Raw genomic sequence first — 17,610 nt, forward strand, 5'->3', positions numbered from 1 at the left:
CACATTTTCCCTTTCTCTTGATTTACGGATCTAAAATACAGAGGAGGGACTCCTAGAAATGGAACTTCTTAATTTAAGACAAAATCGAAGAGTAGATGAAATGTTTGCTCTTGCTGAAGCACAATTTTTATATACGCTCAGTGCAAAATTATATTCTGTTTTAAGAACAGAATGAGATACAAAGGTCCTATTTAAGCAGATTTTTCAGAAATGCAAAAGTTGGTAATTAGCTCAGACAGTCCATTAAAAGAAAAAAAGCTCATTCTATTTACAATGGCTGATAAGGCACAGGCCCTCTTCCCCTGTTCCTCAAAAGCCCACACATTCCAGATTTTCTCTCCAGAAAGGGCCTTTATTTTTTGAGAACAGAATCGCATGGAATTGGGGAGCCTGGCTGGCTCAAGCACAGAATCATGTAACTGTTGATCTCAGGGTTGTGAATTCAAGCCCCACATTGGGTGTAGAGATTTAAATAAACTTCAAAAAAAATCACATGGAGTTTAAATAATGAAATTAAGAAAATGTGATTTTTACAACCAGGTAAGGCAAGAACTCTTGCATAAGAAATATCTAAAAGTCCAAGAAAACAAAATTTAAGCATCTTTATGAAACACGTCCACTGGCACTGAACAGGGGAAGCAATAGTAATTTTTTTAAGACATTTATTTTGAAACATTTTTAGGTTTACAGAAGAATTGCAAAGTTAGTACAGAGTAATTGTTCTTGTAACATCAGTTTAAGCCTGCTATGGTCTCCTTGGGTTTATTTTATCATTTTAGGAATAATGAAAAATAAGTTCAGGTAATGAAGCCAATCCTCCTCTTACTGATAAATTTGAAAGGGAACCTTGACACGGAAACTTTACTGTCATTAACATCCATGAATATTGTTTTTACACAGAAGATTTTTAAATTAATGAAGCTTTAACATTTTTTTTATCAAATGAGTAATTGTCCTTTATAACAACCAAGCAACTCTCAGTACAATGGAATTTAATGCAAAAAGGATATGGAACTGGATCCCCATTAGATGAAGGCATATTTTATAGGGCTTTTTTCCCCGTATATATTAATAAAAATCTAAAATAAAAATAATGTCCTCAAACAGTCACACTTTAGAAATATAGCACACTTGGGATTATGTGCAATTTTATTTTAAGTCCTGTTGCATAAGACTTTCAAAAATTTTATTGCTCTTTTGGGTAAAAATATAAGCATATGCAACAATCTATAAAAACTGGGGCATATGCACATCGATTTTGTAATCAAAACAGTTTTTAAAATTTAGAACATAAAACAACCGTGGGGCGCCTGGGTGGCTCAGTCGGTTAGGCGTCCTCCTTCATCGGCTCAGGTCATGATCCTGAGGTCCTGGGATCGAGCCCCATGTCAGGCTCCCTGCTCAGTGGGGAGCCTGCTTCTCCCTCTGCCCCTCACCCCACTTGCTCATGCTCTCTTGCTCTGTCTGAAATAAATAAATAAAGTCTTTTTTAAAAATTATAAAACAAGGACACCTGGGTGGCTCAGTGGTTGAGCATCTGCCTTCTGCTCAGGGTGTGACCCTGGGGTCCTGGGATCAAGTCCCACATCAGGCTCCCCGCAGGGAGCCTGCTTCTCCCTCTATCTCTGCCTCTCTCTATCTGTGTCTCTCATGAATAAATAAATAATATCTTTAAAAAAAACATTATAACACAATCTCAAACATACAACAAATAACAAACATCCATGTTCCCGCTCCCTGGAATTTTAAACGTTAACATTTTGCCACATGTCCTTCAGAGTTTTTTTTTTTTTTAAGGAAATAAAACATTATAAATTGAGTGAGTGGTGGTCCCCCTATCAGTCAGGGTTCAGTTACAGAAAACAACCAACTCGAGTTATTTTCAGCAGAAGGGATTTCACACAGGGAAGTGGGCACTCACAGGATTGCTGGAGGTCGGAGGAGCAAGCTTTAGGCCAGGCTTCCAGGAATGACCCCAGAGCAGCACCACACGACAGGACACCCAAGAAGCTGCTTCCTCCGTCACCGTGAGAGACGCACAAGATCAGAAGGCCCCTAGAGAGCTCTTCATGTGAGGCCATGCTGCCAGGGAACAGTCTAGAATCAGGAAGCCACTGCCGCTGGAGGTGCTGGATCCATCCTATGCCTGCTAGCTCTGCACTGGCCAAGGATGGATGCCTGTGCCCTCCCCTTGACATGGGAAGCTGGTTAATAGGACACTGGGATGCTTCCTGAGGAACTCAGCACCTCAAGGCAGCACTTACCAACAGAAGCCCCGGAGGTGGCAGGAGCGGGGCTTCCACTTCTCCTGGCTTTCCAAATCTCACACGAGGGCATCTGGTCGTTCTCAGCACAGTGTTCATGGGAGCACTGGCAACCAAAAAAATAATAAAGATGCCACTTAACAAGTTGGTAGAAACTTCTCTAAAGGGTCTTCCAAATCAGATTTTGATCCATATATTAGCAACAACATAAAGACCTGAAACCTGCAAGTCCTTTTCTACCTTTTGATACATAATTGTTATCTATCATGAGTTAAAAGTCCTGTCTTTCCATCTGAATGTCTAGAACATCAACCTGTATGTCACCCATTATACTACTTGGTTTTATTGGTGACCATGTCTGCCTTTGTACACACCACTTATCTTCCCAATTAGACAGTCCTTGAATGGAGAAATCGAATCCCGCTCCCTCTTTCGACCCCTAGCACGGGTCCTTACATATGGCAGCCAGCCCGGATTACTTATTGACTAAAATTCAATGAAGCAACACTCATCCCTCTGGCTCAGAAAAGAAACGGAGGCAGAGGAGAGATAGCTGGCTCACTGGTGTCTAAAAGGCTTTCTTTCCCTCTGGGTCTGCCTTTGTAAATTAAATAAATAAGTAAATAAATAAATAAGTATTAAAAAAAAAACCTCCGAAAATTCTACTCTAAATGTATTCTTTTCCAGGGACCAACTGTATAACCAGCCACCAAATCGAGCCGGAGTTCCTGAGGAGTCCTTGGAGTGTCCTGCAGAGTTGAGACCACAAGGTCCCCAGGCTCCACCCCCAGCTGCTGTCCCTAGACCCCCTAGTAACCTTCCAGCCAGAGGAACTCTGAAAACCAGCAACTTGCCAGAAGAATTACGTAAGTTGTTTGCAATGTTGTTTTTCCTTCTTTTTGTCAGGTCTTATACTTTGAGAGTACTTGATGATTATTCATCTATGATCTCGGGGATTTCTCATACACACAGTGGAATAAACTTTACTTTTTTACTTTTTGCTTAAAAAAAAAAAGTAATTGGCATTTTGTGTGGATGTTTTTAGGATTCTGACAGTACCAGCCATACTCACAAAATGCTTACCACGAGATTTTCTTAAACATAAACTCCAACGACAAGTAACCCCAGTGCTTCTCTCTTCTAAATGATGCTCTTGAGTGGACCTGTCCCTGGGTAAATTGATTGGATGTCCATGTGGTATTGGCCAGGGACCTAGCGTTTCGCCATAAATTAGCAGCAGCCATCAAGAACGAGGTCATTTCCTGTAGGAATGAGCAATCTTGTTTGGAAAAAGTGGTCTCACATTCTCCATACTGCTTTACAACCAAATGCAAAGTAAGGCTTTTATTTAAAGAAACATTCGACTAAGTGTCAGGTGATGATTCTTTTTCCATATTTTGCAGCCAGAACCAGAAATGTTGAAATATCACCAAGATGTTCTCATATTAAGGTCAGGCAGGACAGTAAGTTCCAGAAATCTTATGAAAAGAGCCACTGCTTGTGAAATTGTAATATTTTGTTGTGCTTGCTAGAGAAGTTCAGGTGATTCCAAGAAGCCCTTTGCAAACCCTTTGCCTCTTTGAACTAGATGTGAAAATTAAGCCTTTTGCATTTGCTGACGCCTATCTGGGGAGTCTGTGCTCGCTAGTCATTTAGGATTCTGGAAGATTTGTATGGCAAGGATCATTCAAAATATATATATATATTTTAATCTTCTTGAAATCTTACACATTTTAATCTTGAGCATTTCTGGAGAATGGATGTTGCCTGGCATGGGCTCTAAGCCAGATGTCTGTCTGTAGATCATATTGATCTTACTATAATCTGTAAAGGAGTCCCCAAATTCTTACATGGGGACTGGATGAGTGTTAGGTGTTAAGAATACAGTGAGTGCTGTCAGTGTGCCTGGCTGCTTCAATGAGTCAGCGTGACCGGGCGCCCACGGCTATTTGAGATATTTGCTTCAAAAAAAACCCAGAGCCCAAGCATAGATGAATGCGTACGCACTTGTATTTTCTCTCTAGCCTTCCTTTCTCCCCCAGCCTCTGCCCCAGGGACTTCCTGAGATTGAGCCTGTCCAACCCGACGAAAAGCCAACAACACCGAGATTACCCATCTATCACATTAACATGCTAGCCAGATAATGTCCCAGAAGATTTCAGCCCGAGAAAACACGGGTTTGCATCCTGCCCGGGTCACACTGTGGGCACCACACCATCTGTTTGCTCCAGGCTGACCCAGGGAGGAGGCAGGGAGCCGGTGCCGCTGGGTGCCCAGAGGTGGCATCTGTTTTTCAAGCCCCCGGGGTTCCTGGGCTGTGCTTTAGTGCGCCCCAGCTTCCTGGCCTCTCTCCCACCAGCAAGTGGATAAGGGGAGGGAAGGGGCAAGGAGCCACTTTCTCCCTCTCCCCTAATTGGCCTTGTCGAGCAAGGGTTCGGGGCAGCAGAGAGCATCGGAGAGCGGAAGAGGACACTGCTGGGTGGCCCCTTAGCAAGGTTCAGCTTCTTGGCCTGCTGTGAGTCCTCCTTAGGCCCCGTGCCAAGTGTGTCTAAGTCACCGGGAGGTGGCCTGATCCTAAGGACCCGCGGGTTCTGGGTGACGGATTTTGTTCACGCATCATGAGGTTTCTCAGCAGACCTCCTTGGCTTGTCTCGGGCTGCCAGCATTCTTCTTTCCCTGCGCTCCCTTCCAGGGACCCCGGCCCCCCGGGGCCTGAGCATCTCTGTCCTGAGAACAGCAATTCCCACAGCTGCAGGCATAAGCCCTGGGACCACCCCCATCCCAGAGTTTCACTCTATTATTCTAGAGAGACAAAAGCCACTGCTTGCGATTTACAAGTGTTTGGAATAGAATCATTTGACGAGTCTCTATTAAATGTGAAAAATCTCTCTTAGGGAAAGTCTTTATCACTTATTCTATGGACACAGCCATGGAGGTGGTGAAGTTTGTGAACTTTTTGCTGGTCAATGGCTTCCAAACTGCAGTAAGTATTTTACCCAGGGAGAAGATGGAACAATGAAAGTGAGTATAGTGAGAAGAAAAACAGAGGGAGGAAAAAAAAAAATATATATATATATGTATGTAACTGTTGAGGTTTTAAACGGTATTGCCCGAATTCTGTGATGATGGACTAAATGCCTAAGGATGTGGGTAGCTGCGTCTAGACCTCTAACTCTCCGGAGTCTCCGGCCTCCTTCTTGCACACGTCTTGGGCTGCCGACCCGGGTACCCCCGAACAGGCCAGCACGGGGTTACTCACTGCTGACCGGCAGCGCAGCTCGGCCCCCGCCGGAGGAGGACGCCGGGCTCTCCTTCGCCCTTTCCCGCCGAGCCGACAGTGCTCTGGCCGGGACTCCTGTGACACGGAGGCCGCAGGCTCCTCGGCCACCTGCTGCCGCACCAGGCCCGTCTGCGGGGCGGTGGCCTGGGAGGCCTGGGGTACGAGGCCCCGGGCCTGGCCTCCTTCCAGGCCTCGGGGCGGCTGCTGCACTTCAGGGCCAGGTTCTCAGCTGGTGGCGTCCAGCCCCGGGGAGTTGGGCGACCCCGCCCCGCGTCCACCGTGACCCCGGCCCCGGAGATCTCAGCCAGCACGCGCCCCAAGTCCGCCTGCAGCGCCTTCCAGCAGCACAGCTTAGTCATGTGCGTTCTTCTGTAGGATAAATAAAATACCCCGGGAGGCCGCGCAGGGGGCTGGCTTTCCTTAGACACTGAGATCACTTCTTTCCCTTCCCAGAGACCCGCTCTGGGTATTCGGTGACAGTGAATTCTAGAAGGTGATGAAAAACTAAGGAAAATACCCAGGAATCGGAATGTTGAAGTATAAAAAAGAAAAATAAAGAAAAAGGAATACTTAGTAGCTACGTGTCCATTTTAATGATTGCGTAGCATCATTTAACAGTTTTCATCAAATTTTTTTTCTTTATTCTGTGATTTTTTTTTTAAACAGGAGTGTCTGCAAGCTTAAAATGCGTGCGCTGTATACATTCCAACTTATATGACTGTGTAGAAACCAACATTTCTAGAATAAGAAAGCACCGTGGCAACCATGACATAAAATCAAATTACAGGTTATAAGACCCACATTTCAGAAAAGATCTTACTTTTTGGTCATTTCCAAATAAGCATACTGATTGCCCTTGGAGAAGAGGACAGGTTTTTATGACCTTAACAATCAGGTGGCTACTTAGAATTTAAATCTGTCCCTGATCCTGATGACTGTGAAGCCTTGGAGTAGAATCGCAGAGCCCCGCCCTGGACAGCTACGTTACTATGTTAATACATCGAGAGCCCCTTAGTTGGGGCGGGGGGGAGATAGAAAGCACTTAATGGATAATTCAAGGAAAGTTCAATGAAAGGACTATTTTTCAAAGCTCTGGGTAAATTTTAAGAAATCCACAGGGAACAGAGCAATATCTTGGGACCGGCAACCGCAGGGATCGCTACCACCCCAGGTCTAAAGAGGCAAGGGAAGAGTGGTTACGGTGACAATAGAAATTTATTTCCTAGTTCTGGAGGCTGAACATCCAAGACTAAGGTGTCGGCAGCACTGGTTTCTTTCTGGGCCTCCTCCTTGGCTCGTGTATGTGAGCACAGCTTCCTCGGCTTGGAGATGGCCGTCTTCTTCCCGTGTCTTCACCTGGTCTTTGCTCTGTGTGTGTCCTGATCTCCTCTTCTAAGGACACCAAGTCATATCGGATCAGGGCCCACCCAGATGACCCCATTTTATCTCACTTATTTAAAGTCTCTGTCTCCAAATACAGTCACGCTGAGGCACTGGGGGTTAAGACTTCAAGTAACGAGTTTGGGGTGGGGGTGGGGGAGGGGACACAGCTTGGCCTGTAACAGTGGCTGTGTGGAGCAGTTGGCCTTATAGAAGCTGTGGACTTTGGCGGAGATCTGGAGAGACCAATGAGAGATGTCCAGCACATGTGCCTCCCAGGAAGTCCATCCACCTCAGTAGCGAGGAATGGTTTAGGTGCTAGGGTAACAATAAATATAACCACGTATTGAGTACTTTCTTCAAACGTGGCTTTATGATACACCTTTTCCATGTCCAATTGTTTTAATCCTCACAACCATCCTGGGAAGTAGGTTTAGTAAGCACGTATTACAAATAAGGGTAATAAGACTTAGAGAGTTTCGGTGATGTTTTTAAAGTTATGCAAGTGGCAAGTGCAGAAGCCAACAGTAGAACCAAGGGTAGAGCCAAGCTGTCTGTGTCTTCTCAACCCCGACCCCATACTGCTTCCGTCTCATGTAATAGAAGTGGATTACGGATCCAGTCACAGAAAGCCACACGAGCTTTCGCAAGATTACCTCATGTGGTCTTTGGCCATAGATGTTTTATTTTTTGTTTTTGTTTTTACATTTTCTTTATTTATTCATGAGAGACACAGAGAGGGAGAGAGAGGCAGAGACACAGGCAGGGGAGAAGCAGGCTCCATGCAGGGGGAGCCCGATGTGGGGCTTAATCCTGGGTCTCCAGGATCGCAACCTGAACCAAAGGCAGAAGCTCAACCACTGAGCCACCCAGCACCTGCCATAGATGTTTTAAAGCAGGGATCCTCCAAACCAAAAGGATCATCCAAACCAAAAGGAGAGCCGTTTGTTTCATTTGCGATGTGCCATCAGTAAGGAGACATCTGCTGACCTAGCGAGTGTTGCGTACTGTAGGTACTGGACAGTTTGGTGCACTCGAGGCACTTTCTCCTTCTGCAGGAAGAGTGGAGCCAGGTTGAAGAGTTAAGGCAGACATAAATGAGACATCCGGCAAATGAAAGGATGTTGTAATAATGTGTGGACTGTCCAGTACCACTGGTCACAATGGGGCGGAGGCGGGTGAGGTGAGGACGAGGGGGTCAGCGTGTGAGGAGGATTCACAGGGGGCAGGGAGGCATGTGCTGTGCTTTCAGGGTGCCAGGGAGTCAAGTAGACAGGGCAGGTGAGGGAGAGGGGGAAGGAAGCCTGGGCCATGGACGGCGTGCCGAGCTTGCCCAATGGCTAGGACTCGATCCGTCTCAAGTGGCGGAGCGACGTTTAGGACAATTGATCTGAGAGCAGTGTGGCTGCGTCAAATAAGCCGTCCTCAAGGTCGCTCTCCCCGAGTTACCCATTCTAGTATATGGTCCACCTTGTAAACAAGAACACCTCGTACGCAGGTACGTTCCCCTCTGGCTGCAGGACAGGCCTGAGCCCCAGCAAGGCCTTCCGATTTGGCCTTCTGAAAAATAGGAAAGAGCTGGTTTTTCTCCCCTTCGGATATTCCTCCGAAGACTTGACATTTAATATGTCTTCTCGAGGCCTGAGAGTCCTGCTTCTTGACTTTCATCACAAACCCGTTCCCACCAACTCCGTAATTGTTTCCGTGACAGTTTCCTTGGATTTGCCCCAAGTTTCATACAATGCTTTTTAAACGTATAGACCGAAACGGGACATGATACCATAATAATGACCTGGCTAAGGCAAGGAAAGCACCAGAACTGTATCTCAGTACTTGCACACCACACACTCATTAAAATGTTCCAGCATCATATCGTGTTTGCCTTTCAAATTACAGATACATGTATATTTCCGGCTTCTATCCAACGCGGTTCACTATGTGTCTCAGATTTTTTTTTTTAGACGTAATTATTGCGTAGGCATAGGTACATTTTGGTGGGTACCACTGTATCCTAATTATGGATATGAAATATTTAAATGCCTACTAATGTTGAAACAGGGAACACTTTAAGAAAAATTGCATTTTTGTTTTTTAGACTTGTATGTTCCTCCCTGCAGAAAGAATTCGTGATTTCTCCAATCTTAAATACTTAGTCTCTTGTGTTTTCTCTTGCTGTGCATCTAGAGAAAGCTTCTCGTTAAGAGCCACCTCCCACCTCTTTTTTCTCGTAGATTGACATATTTGAGGATAGAATCCGAGGCATTGATATCATTAAGTGGATGGAACGCTACCTTAGAGATGTAAGTACATTCCCAAATTCTGAGCTTGTTTTCTGGTGAAAAAGACCATCAGCTTGCGGAGTTATTTTATGAGAGAAGCACTGGCAGGCGCACCAAGTCCAAAGCTGAGAAAGTCCCAACAAAGCCTCCCTTGTTGGCAGCCGTGCAAAGACCTGGAAAGGAAGGATGGGGTCACCCTCGTGGACATGCACCGGCAGGAAATAACGGTCAAACCAGACACAGGTGGTTGATAACAATCAGAGCAAACAATTTTTTTGAGCAGAAAAGGAAAAGAGGAAATGAAGGCAGGGAGTAGGGAGGCAGAGACAGAATTCAATTTAATCTGAGGCCACCCCAAGCGTTTTGCAGGATTGGGCTCAAGAGCTGTCCCGGGAGGCTGCCCGGGGAATTGCACCCCCCACCCCGGCCGCCACCCCGGCCCCCGCCTGGGCGCCCTCTCGCAGCCCTGTGATTTGTTTTCCACTGACAGAATCTATACTGACCACTGGGACACTTTGTGCTTTAACAAGATAGAAATTGATTGCTGCCAGTGTGTCCGTGTCGGCGGCTTCAGCCGCTTCTTTTGGAGGGAGCCGTGGGGGACAGTCTCGGCAGCCTGGGGGTTTGTGGCTTTTCCTTGTGTCTGCAGCCTGATGTTTGCTTTGTGCTAAAGGGGCTGCCGCTCCTGGCTGTGCAGACACGTCCACACGTCCCCGGCCAGCAGGGCGGCCGGGAGCACAGTCACTGAGGCCTCCTTCCAGAACCCCAGAGAGGGGGCTTGCAGGCCAGCAGGGCAGTGGGGAGCACAGTCACTGAGGCCTCCCCCAGTCGTCCCAGGGAGGGGGCTTGCAGGCCAGCAGGGCAGTGGGGAGCACAGTCACTGAGGCCTCCCCCAGCCGCCCCAGGGAGGGGGCTTGCAGGCCAGCAGGGCAGTGGGGAGAACAGTCACTGAGGCCTCCCCCAGCCGCCCCAGGGAGGGGGCTTGCAGGCCAGCAGGGCGGTGGGGAGCACAGTCACTGAGGCCTCCCCCAGCTGCCCCAGGGAGGGGGCTTGCAGGTCAGCAGGGCGGTGGGTAGCACAGTCACTGAAGCCTCCCCCAGCCACCCCAGGGAGGGGGCTTGCAGGCCAGCAGGGCGGTGGGGAGCACAGTCTCTGAGGCCTCCTTCCAGCACCCCAGGGAGGGGGCCTGAGCGGTGCTGTTGCACAGCCTTTTTGCCACGATGCAGAAGCGCTTCATGATTCAGGCTTATGAGACGTTCGTCAGTGATGCTTGTGGGGAAAGAGGGGCCAAAGTGCCTCCATGTAGCAGAGCCGTTTGCTCTGTGTTTGAAGGGAGCGGGAGGGAGACGGGGCAGCAGGGGAGACGGGAGTCCGCCGACAGGGGCCCCCAGTGCCCGAGACTGTCCGTGCATCTGTCCGCAGACAGCCCGGGAGTCTGTCAGCGCGCCCGACCCTGCTGGCCCCTTGCCAGCCCGCCTGCACCAAATGGACCGCACTTTACACTCCCATAAACATGCCTCTCTCTCATTAACAGAAGACAGTGATGATAATTGTAGCAATCAGCCCCAAATACAAACAGGATGTGGAAGGTGCCGAGTCGCAGCTGGACGAGGACGAGCACGGCCTACATACTAAGTACATCCATCGGCTGGTGAGCGGGCAGAGCGCGGGAGCCGCGCGGGCGGGGCTGGCGGGCGGGCAGGTGACCAAGCCCCGGGCCTCGCCTCCTGCCTGTGGCCGGGCGGGGGTTCACGTGAGATCTCTCAGTCCTGGGCCCCTGGAAAACGGGGCTCTGCTGGCTCAGCGGTCCACCGCGGGCAGGGTGGCCGCCCCGGGCGCCGCACGCTGTTGTGTCACATGGACGCGGCTCAAGTCCTGATTCCTCGCGCGTCGCGGTGGGACCGAGCCAAGCGCCCGAAGCTCGCCGTGCCTCCGTGTCCCTGATCACACGACGGGTCGCTGACACTTACAGGCTGTTGCGAAGAGTCCGTGAAATGGTGCCTGTGAAGCGCAGGGTACATCTCGGTGCTCAGGTCCTGGGAAGGGATCCTCCCTCGTCGGTGCAGCCTGGCCGCGGCCAGGCCAAAGCCCGTGGGACAAATGTATCAGGGAGCCAGGCTTGCTCGGTGCCTGATAGAACATTCGGACCAGAAAGATCACCCAGCTTTGGAACTGGCTCCTCTGCGGGCCTGCGATCCCCGCGCCTGTCGGGATGAGAGACGCTGCGGGGAGACGCTGCCTGCTTGGCTAGAACGCCCGACAAGACGTGTGACTTGCAAAATGTCCCGCAGAGCCCCCAGCGGGTGCTCACAGGTGCTGGGCCCAGGGCGGCTCGGGGCCTCCCAGCCCATCTCAGCCAGAGCTGGCTCGCCCTTCCCAGGCTTGTGTGCTTCCCAAGGATTCTGAGGTTTTGTTTTTTTTTTTAAAGATTTTATTTATTCATGAGACACACACAGAGAGAGAGAGAGAGAGAGAGAGGCAGAGACACAGGCAGAGGGAGAAGCAGGCTCCCTGTGGGGAGCCCGATGCGGGACTCGATCCCAGGACCCGGGGTCACACCCTGGGTCAAGGGTAGGTGCCCAACCACTGAGCCCCCCGGGGGCCTGGATTCTGAGATTTAAGAAGGCTTGACATCCACGGGACCAGAACTTGCAGGCTCCGTTTCAACAGCAACGGTCCACAGGCATCGGGAATGGGCAGAAAGGTTCAGGGATTAAGACATGGGGGGTGGGGCAGGACGCCCAAGCGGGCCAGACGGACCCGTAAGCGGCACAGGGCGGGACGCCAGCCGGCGCGGGACAGGCCGCTTCACCTCGGGGGGGCCAGCCTAGGTCCGGGTCCATCCGGGGGACCAGGAGCTCGGGAAAAGGGGCCGGATGGGTGGGTGGACGGGGTTCCCCACCCGCCGACCACTGATCTGAGCTTAGAACCAACCCAAAGTCAAAGCCGAGGCCAGGAGGCAGCCCGCTCCGTCCTCTCCCGGGGCCCAGGGGAGGGTCTGCCTGCTGCCCACGTCTGCAAGGCCCCAAAGCCCTCGGTGTCCCCCGGGGCGTCTCTAGGAAGCTGCTGGGCCTGGGAGGCGACCTGGTGTGTGGGAAGGGCTCCGGGTCCCGCCAGCCCCCGAGGAAAGCCGTCGAGCGCTGCCGGCGTGCCTGGCCGTGGAACAGCTCGGCCTCGGCGCTCGCCCGACGCCGCCCAGCCGTGAACCAGACTGTCTCCGAACTCCTGGGGACAACGGTGCTTGGGCCCTTCCTTATCCGGAGGGGCGACGAGGCCAGCTAAGACCACGTCCGGGCGCCCTCCAGGCAGCAGAGGCCTCGAGGCCCGAGGCGGCGAGGAGGTAGCCGCGAGTAACCGCACCCGAGGGCCACCGACTTGGCCAGAGCCCGTGTCGGACCAGGAGAGGAAGTGACAACACACGGCCGCCGTGGGGCCTGCCGGCAGGTCGGGTGCCCTGCTGCACGAGCACGACTTTACGGATTCAGGGTCCTGGACGCCAGAGGCGACGTCCACTTCTTCACTTACAACTTGCAAACCCCGGGCCCTTCCTCCCACGTGTTTGTCCTGGTGATTGGTGCTTCCCCGGTGCACGGGGCGCGGATCCTTCTGAAAATACGCGTTTGGGCCTCTGAATGTTAAAAGACAGTGGTTCTGAGAAAAAGAAAAAACAAACCTCGTGAAGTGTTCATGTGTGTGAGTGTGAGTGTGTGTGTGTTTATGAGGAGGTTTCTATGGTGACTTCAATAACCAGCTGTCACCACTGTCACTTTCTTCTCTGTCCTGTTTTTATTCCCCTGCACGGCGAAGACTTCTCAGTCATAAAAATCAATTGGAAGATGAGGTACTTGGGAACACATGATTCCTCGTCTCCTTGTCATCCGATGACTGAAAGCCTGGTGCTGGTCACAGCATTGGGAAGACTCCAGCCCCCCTCACCTTGGAGATTCTGGGGGTGCTGGGGTGCTAGAGTGCTCGGCGGCTGAGGCCTGAGCGACGTGTCAGAGCGAGCTGGAACTGTGTGGGGAACCTACAGGGTGGCGCGCAGAGCTCCTTGGAGTTGACCCCCAGCCTCATCTCCCGCTGCCTCCCTAGCCCAGCCCGGGCTCCACCTGCAAGCGATGCTTGCTGGTCCCAACCCCGGCCAACATTCGCGGGCACCTCCAGGCATTGCTCGTGCTGTTGGCTCTGCTGAGAATGCCCTTCGCCTCACCCCTACTTCCTCGGCCCGACCAGATCCTTCTTGTCGTTCAGTATCTAAGTGACCCCTCCCTTGTAACCGTCCTTCAGATCACCGATGCAGGATGCATGGCCCTCATTTTGGGCTTCCGCGGCAATTTGTTCTTACTTCTCACACTGCCCTGTGGTGGGCGGTCTACCCTTCTCCCTGCTTACCCGTCTGCTGGCTTCGGGAGGATAGTGATGGTGTCGGTAGTGTTCTGGTGAGCTGGTTCTCAAAAATCCTGATTTGTAGGATTTTCCCATTTCCATGGTATAGATGCTCTCCTTACAGCCAATTCCAAGCTACCAGTGTAAAGTCACTGAACGCAGAACTGGGAAGGGATGCACACAACTGGCTCTCGTGAGCCGACGCGAGCCAGCCCAGCTCACCCCGAAAGGTTGTCCGAATCCTTGAAACCCGAGGTCCCGCACAGAGCGTGACTTTTCGTAGCCTCCAATAAACGACGAGTGAGTGAGTAGCGTGCGTGTGTAACGGCGAGAGCTTAAAAAGCACGGGCGTGTGTGGCCCTCAAAGGAGATCGGAATAAAAACGCCGTGTGGGCCTGCGTGGTGGGGGGTGCCATGAACTCCGCCTCGTTCCCCAAGTCAAACCCTCCGACTCTTTGTGTTCCAGATGCAGATTGAGTTCATAAAACAAGGAAGCATGAATTTCAGATTCATCCCTGTGCTCTTCCCGAATGCGAAGAAGGTAAACCAACGAACAAAACCACCTTAGGATTCTAGCTTTGGTTGTTGGCTTGCTATCTGGGATATCAAGCGCAGAGCTGGTGAACCCTTTCTCAGTCCTTAGAGATAACCGTGTTACCGGAAAGATCCACAGGTTGCAGCGCTCAGCGCAGCAGCTTGCATCAGGAAGGTTTTAAGGTGTTATCTGATGGACCATCGCTGTCCTAATTGTGCAAACAGCCATTACACACAAAGCAGTCGTTTGTGTTTTAACTCATGAGAGAAAAAAAAAAAAAGATCGTTCATCTGATACTTCTTATCTCTCATACATAAAAGTCAAGACGTGTAGGGTTTTTTTGCTGACTGTCCGCAGAAGTATTTTGCTGCAGAGTTCAGCTCCCAAATCTGTAGATGACAGCAATTAGATCTACAGAGTTGCCAAAGTGAGGGTTTGCTGTGGTTCATATGAAGGTTTTTTTACACCAGAAGAACATTCTGTCAGGGGAGGGAGGGGGACAAAGAATCACCCCGAGGCCATGCTCCAGGCTCGGCAGAGGGAAGACAGAGGTGTGATAAAGGTCTTGAGCGTCCCACCGCACCCTGCCTCGGGCCCAGCTGCCCCCGGGGCGGGGTTCCCCGGGGCATCAGGGCTGCAGGTCTTCTGCAAGGAAGGGGACAGAGGCCCGCTGACACGAGAGGGACGCGGGGATCCCGAGGGTCACACCCTGCGCGACAGCATGCGTTTCTGGGCTCTCGCTGCTCCCGCTGCAGGGCCCCCTTACTGGTCTCGCTGTGTCCTTTGACCCTGCACTAGCCGTCCTCTCCCTGCCATCAAAGACGAACGTCCGAACCGGAGACCTGGTCTGTCTCTCTCCAGCTGAGAGGCCTTGGGGTGGGAAAGATCGAGCGCGCCTCTCCCCGCCTCACAGACGGGGCCCTTAGCAGCGGGCTGTGCCCACGGCTCGGCCTCCTGGCCCCGGGCAGGCGCGGCGCCTCTGTGCTCTGGTCCTCCTGGACTGGGCCCGCGCCCGCGCCCTCGCCCTCGCCCTCGCCCTCACCCCCGCCGCGTTCTTTCTCGTTCCCGCGCCTTCGCACTGTCTGTTCCCCGTTCATGATGCCCTTCCCTGTCTGCGTGCCCCCCTCCCCCCACTCAGCCTTCTACCGCCCAGTCCCCCTAGACTCCCCTGACCTCCCGACCCCTTTGCCAATAGACCTGATTACCGGATTATCCTTCTGCTGAGCGCTTTAGCTACAGGCCTTGGCTCCCGGGATGTGCTTCGGGGTGGAGACTGGCGGGAACGTGGTGATGGAAAAGGAGACCGGCTCCTGGTTGGCTTTTATTCATGTTTTTAAGACTTTTTCCGACAATCCCCTTGTCGCCTGTGCTCGGGGCCAACTGCTCCCACCTCCCGCCCCTTCGGCCCACTGCTGCCCAGCACACGGTTTCTTTACGTTTTCGTTTACACCCCATCTTAGACGCTGGACTCCTCCAGGCAGGAACTGTGTCTTTTTCATTTGGGTGTCATCGACACCCAGCGTGACGCCTGGTGTGTAGCAGAGGCTGCTTCTAAGCTTCTTCTGCAATCCCCAAAGGGATCCCATCCGCTCAGAGAAAAAACCTGCAAGGCCCCATCTGACACGGGCCCCTCTGCTTCCAGGCCTCCTCGCCTGCGCTGTCTCACGCCCTCCTCTCTGGCCACACAGGCCGGCCGCTCCTCGAACAGGCCCGGCACGGCCCCACCACAGGGCCTTTGCACTGCCCGGACCCAGACATCCACAGAGCTGGCCCCCTCTGCTCCCGTAGGAGTCGGCTCATTTGCTCAGCGAGGCCTTTCCTAAACACACGAGTTAGTGCCCCCGACCTTTCAGCCCCGCTCCGGTGCCGCCTCCCTTTCCCCTTTCTCCGTCTTATTTTTCTCCCCGGCATGTACGGGCATCAGACACCTCTGTACGTCGCTTATTTGTTATGTGTCCCCCAGCAGAATGTCCACTCCGGGAGGGCGGTGTGAGGCGCACCCTCGGGGTCCCCGGCTCTCGGCTTCGGCTTTCCCCGGGTAAGGGGCATAGGATAAAGGATGAGGAGTTCGAGGCAGCATGCTGCTGCTCCTGAAGCCGCGAGGACCCCCCAGGCCCCCCTGAGGCGAGGCACGGCTCGCACGAGCGCCTCGGCCTAAGCCCTTCCAGGAGCCCAGCGGGCTGGGGACCGAGCCTGGGGCCCGGGGTCCAGGCTCCTGCCTAAAGGCCGCCCCTCGGGCCCTCTCTCGCCCCCAGGAGCACGTGCCCACCTGGCTGCAGAACACTCACGTCTACAGCTGGCCCAAGAACAAGAAGAACATCCTGCTGCGGCTGCTCCGAGAGGAGGAGTACATAGCCCCTCCCCGGGGGCCCCTGCCCACCCTCCAGGTGGTGCCCCTGTGACGCCCTCGGCCCTCACCCCAGGCCCCGGGGCCATGCCGCCCCCACGAGACCCTTCAGGCCCAGGCTGTGCGGCCCCACAGGCCTCCTCCTGCCCCAGGGGACTGTCCTCCTCTGCGATTTCTGACCCCCCTACCCGCCCCCCCCCCAGTCCGCTGCTCCTGACCGTCTGCGGCGTCCGCTCTGGGCCTCGCCCTGCTTGGCTCGTAGGTGACATGACAGACGCCACAGTAGATGGAAGGAGCACAAACACCCCCCATTGCTTAGAGCTACTTCTGTGACTCAGCCAGATGCCCGGGCGCCCTCAGACCAAGCCTGATTCCTGTGCCAATAATAAAATATTGAGTCTTTTGTAAGGTGCTTTTTACTTCTCTCAAAGGGGATAGATGTGCGCTAATTCCTCATGACGCGGGCAGTTGCTTCAGGTAAGCTGCTTAGATGTAGCGTCAGATACATGCAACCGACTGGTCTCTATGAAGATTAGAGCCAGAGTTACGCAGCCCCTTTGAGCGTGATCTTCAAAGCTTTACTCTTCAACAGAACCGCTCTGTACAACGCGCAACCGTGATTCTACATAGATTCTAAAGGGGGCCTGGCTCTGCAGGTCCGTGCCTGCGATGGGAGCAGAGGAGGCGGGGGGGGGGGGGGGGGGGGGCGCGGTGGTGCTTTGCGCTCTAGTCCTGCTCCTGCCGCCAGCTAGCCTGTGACCTTAAGCAGGTCCTTTCACTTGCCTGAAAGCCCGAGGACTCGCTTCTGAAACGACGTGGACAAAAATATCTCTAGGGTCCTAAATGGCTTAAAGGTCTGGGACCGAAGTCCTAGACACTTTTTTTTTTTAAGATTTTATTTATTTATTTATGGATGACACAGAGATAGAGGCAGAGACACAGGCAGAGGGACAAGCAGGCTCCCTGCAGGGAACCCATGTGGGACTGGATCCCAGGACCCCAGGATCACGCCCTGGGCTGACGGCAGGTGCTAAACCACTGAGCCACCCAGGTGCCCCTTAGATACTCTTTAGAAGGATGGCTGACTTCATAATTCTATCTCCCAGAGGATAAAATTACATTTCCTTAACAGAGACATT

At 52.4% G+C, this 17,610-nt stretch overlaps 1 protein-coding gene across 3 annotated transcripts in view; it reads left to right on the forward strand.

Annotated features, from left to right (window-relative positions):
• Window positions 1–17,033, forward strand: part of TRAF3IP2 (TRAF3 interacting protein 2) — a 42,322-nt gene extending 25,289 nt beyond the window's left edge. Inside the window, exons 1-7 of one of the 3 annotated variants that reach the window (XM_041738942.1) lie at window positions 2,796–2,856; window positions 2,952–3,130; window positions 5,159–5,247; window positions 9,156–9,224; window positions 10,738–10,854; window positions 14,056–14,130; window positions 16,380–17,033. In XM_041738942.1, the coding sequence (XP_041594876.1) occupies window positions 5,182–5,247; window positions 9,156–9,224; window positions 10,738–10,854; window positions 14,056–14,130; window positions 16,380–16,526 (474 nt within the window). In that variant the 5' untranslated portion in view covers window positions 2,796–2,856; window positions 2,952–3,130; window positions 5,159–5,181 and the 3' untranslated portion in view covers window positions 16,527–17,033. Of the gene's footprint in view, window positions 1–2,795; window positions 2,857–2,951; window positions 3,131–4,554; window positions 4,780–5,158; window positions 5,248–9,155; window positions 9,225–10,737; window positions 10,855–14,055; window positions 14,131–16,379 lie in introns of those variants that run through there. The other 2 variants (XM_041738865.1, XM_041739023.1) reach the window with 2 other exon arrangements.
• Window positions 17,034–17,610: the final 577 nt, after the last annotated feature.

Source organism: Vulpes lagopus, chromosome 1 (genome assembly GCF_018345385.1).
Source record: "Vulpes lagopus strain Blue_001 chromosome 1, ASM1834538v1, whole genome shotgun sequence".
Taxonomy (NCBI): domain Eukaryota; kingdom Metazoa; phylum Chordata; class Mammalia; order Carnivora; family Canidae; genus Vulpes; species Vulpes lagopus.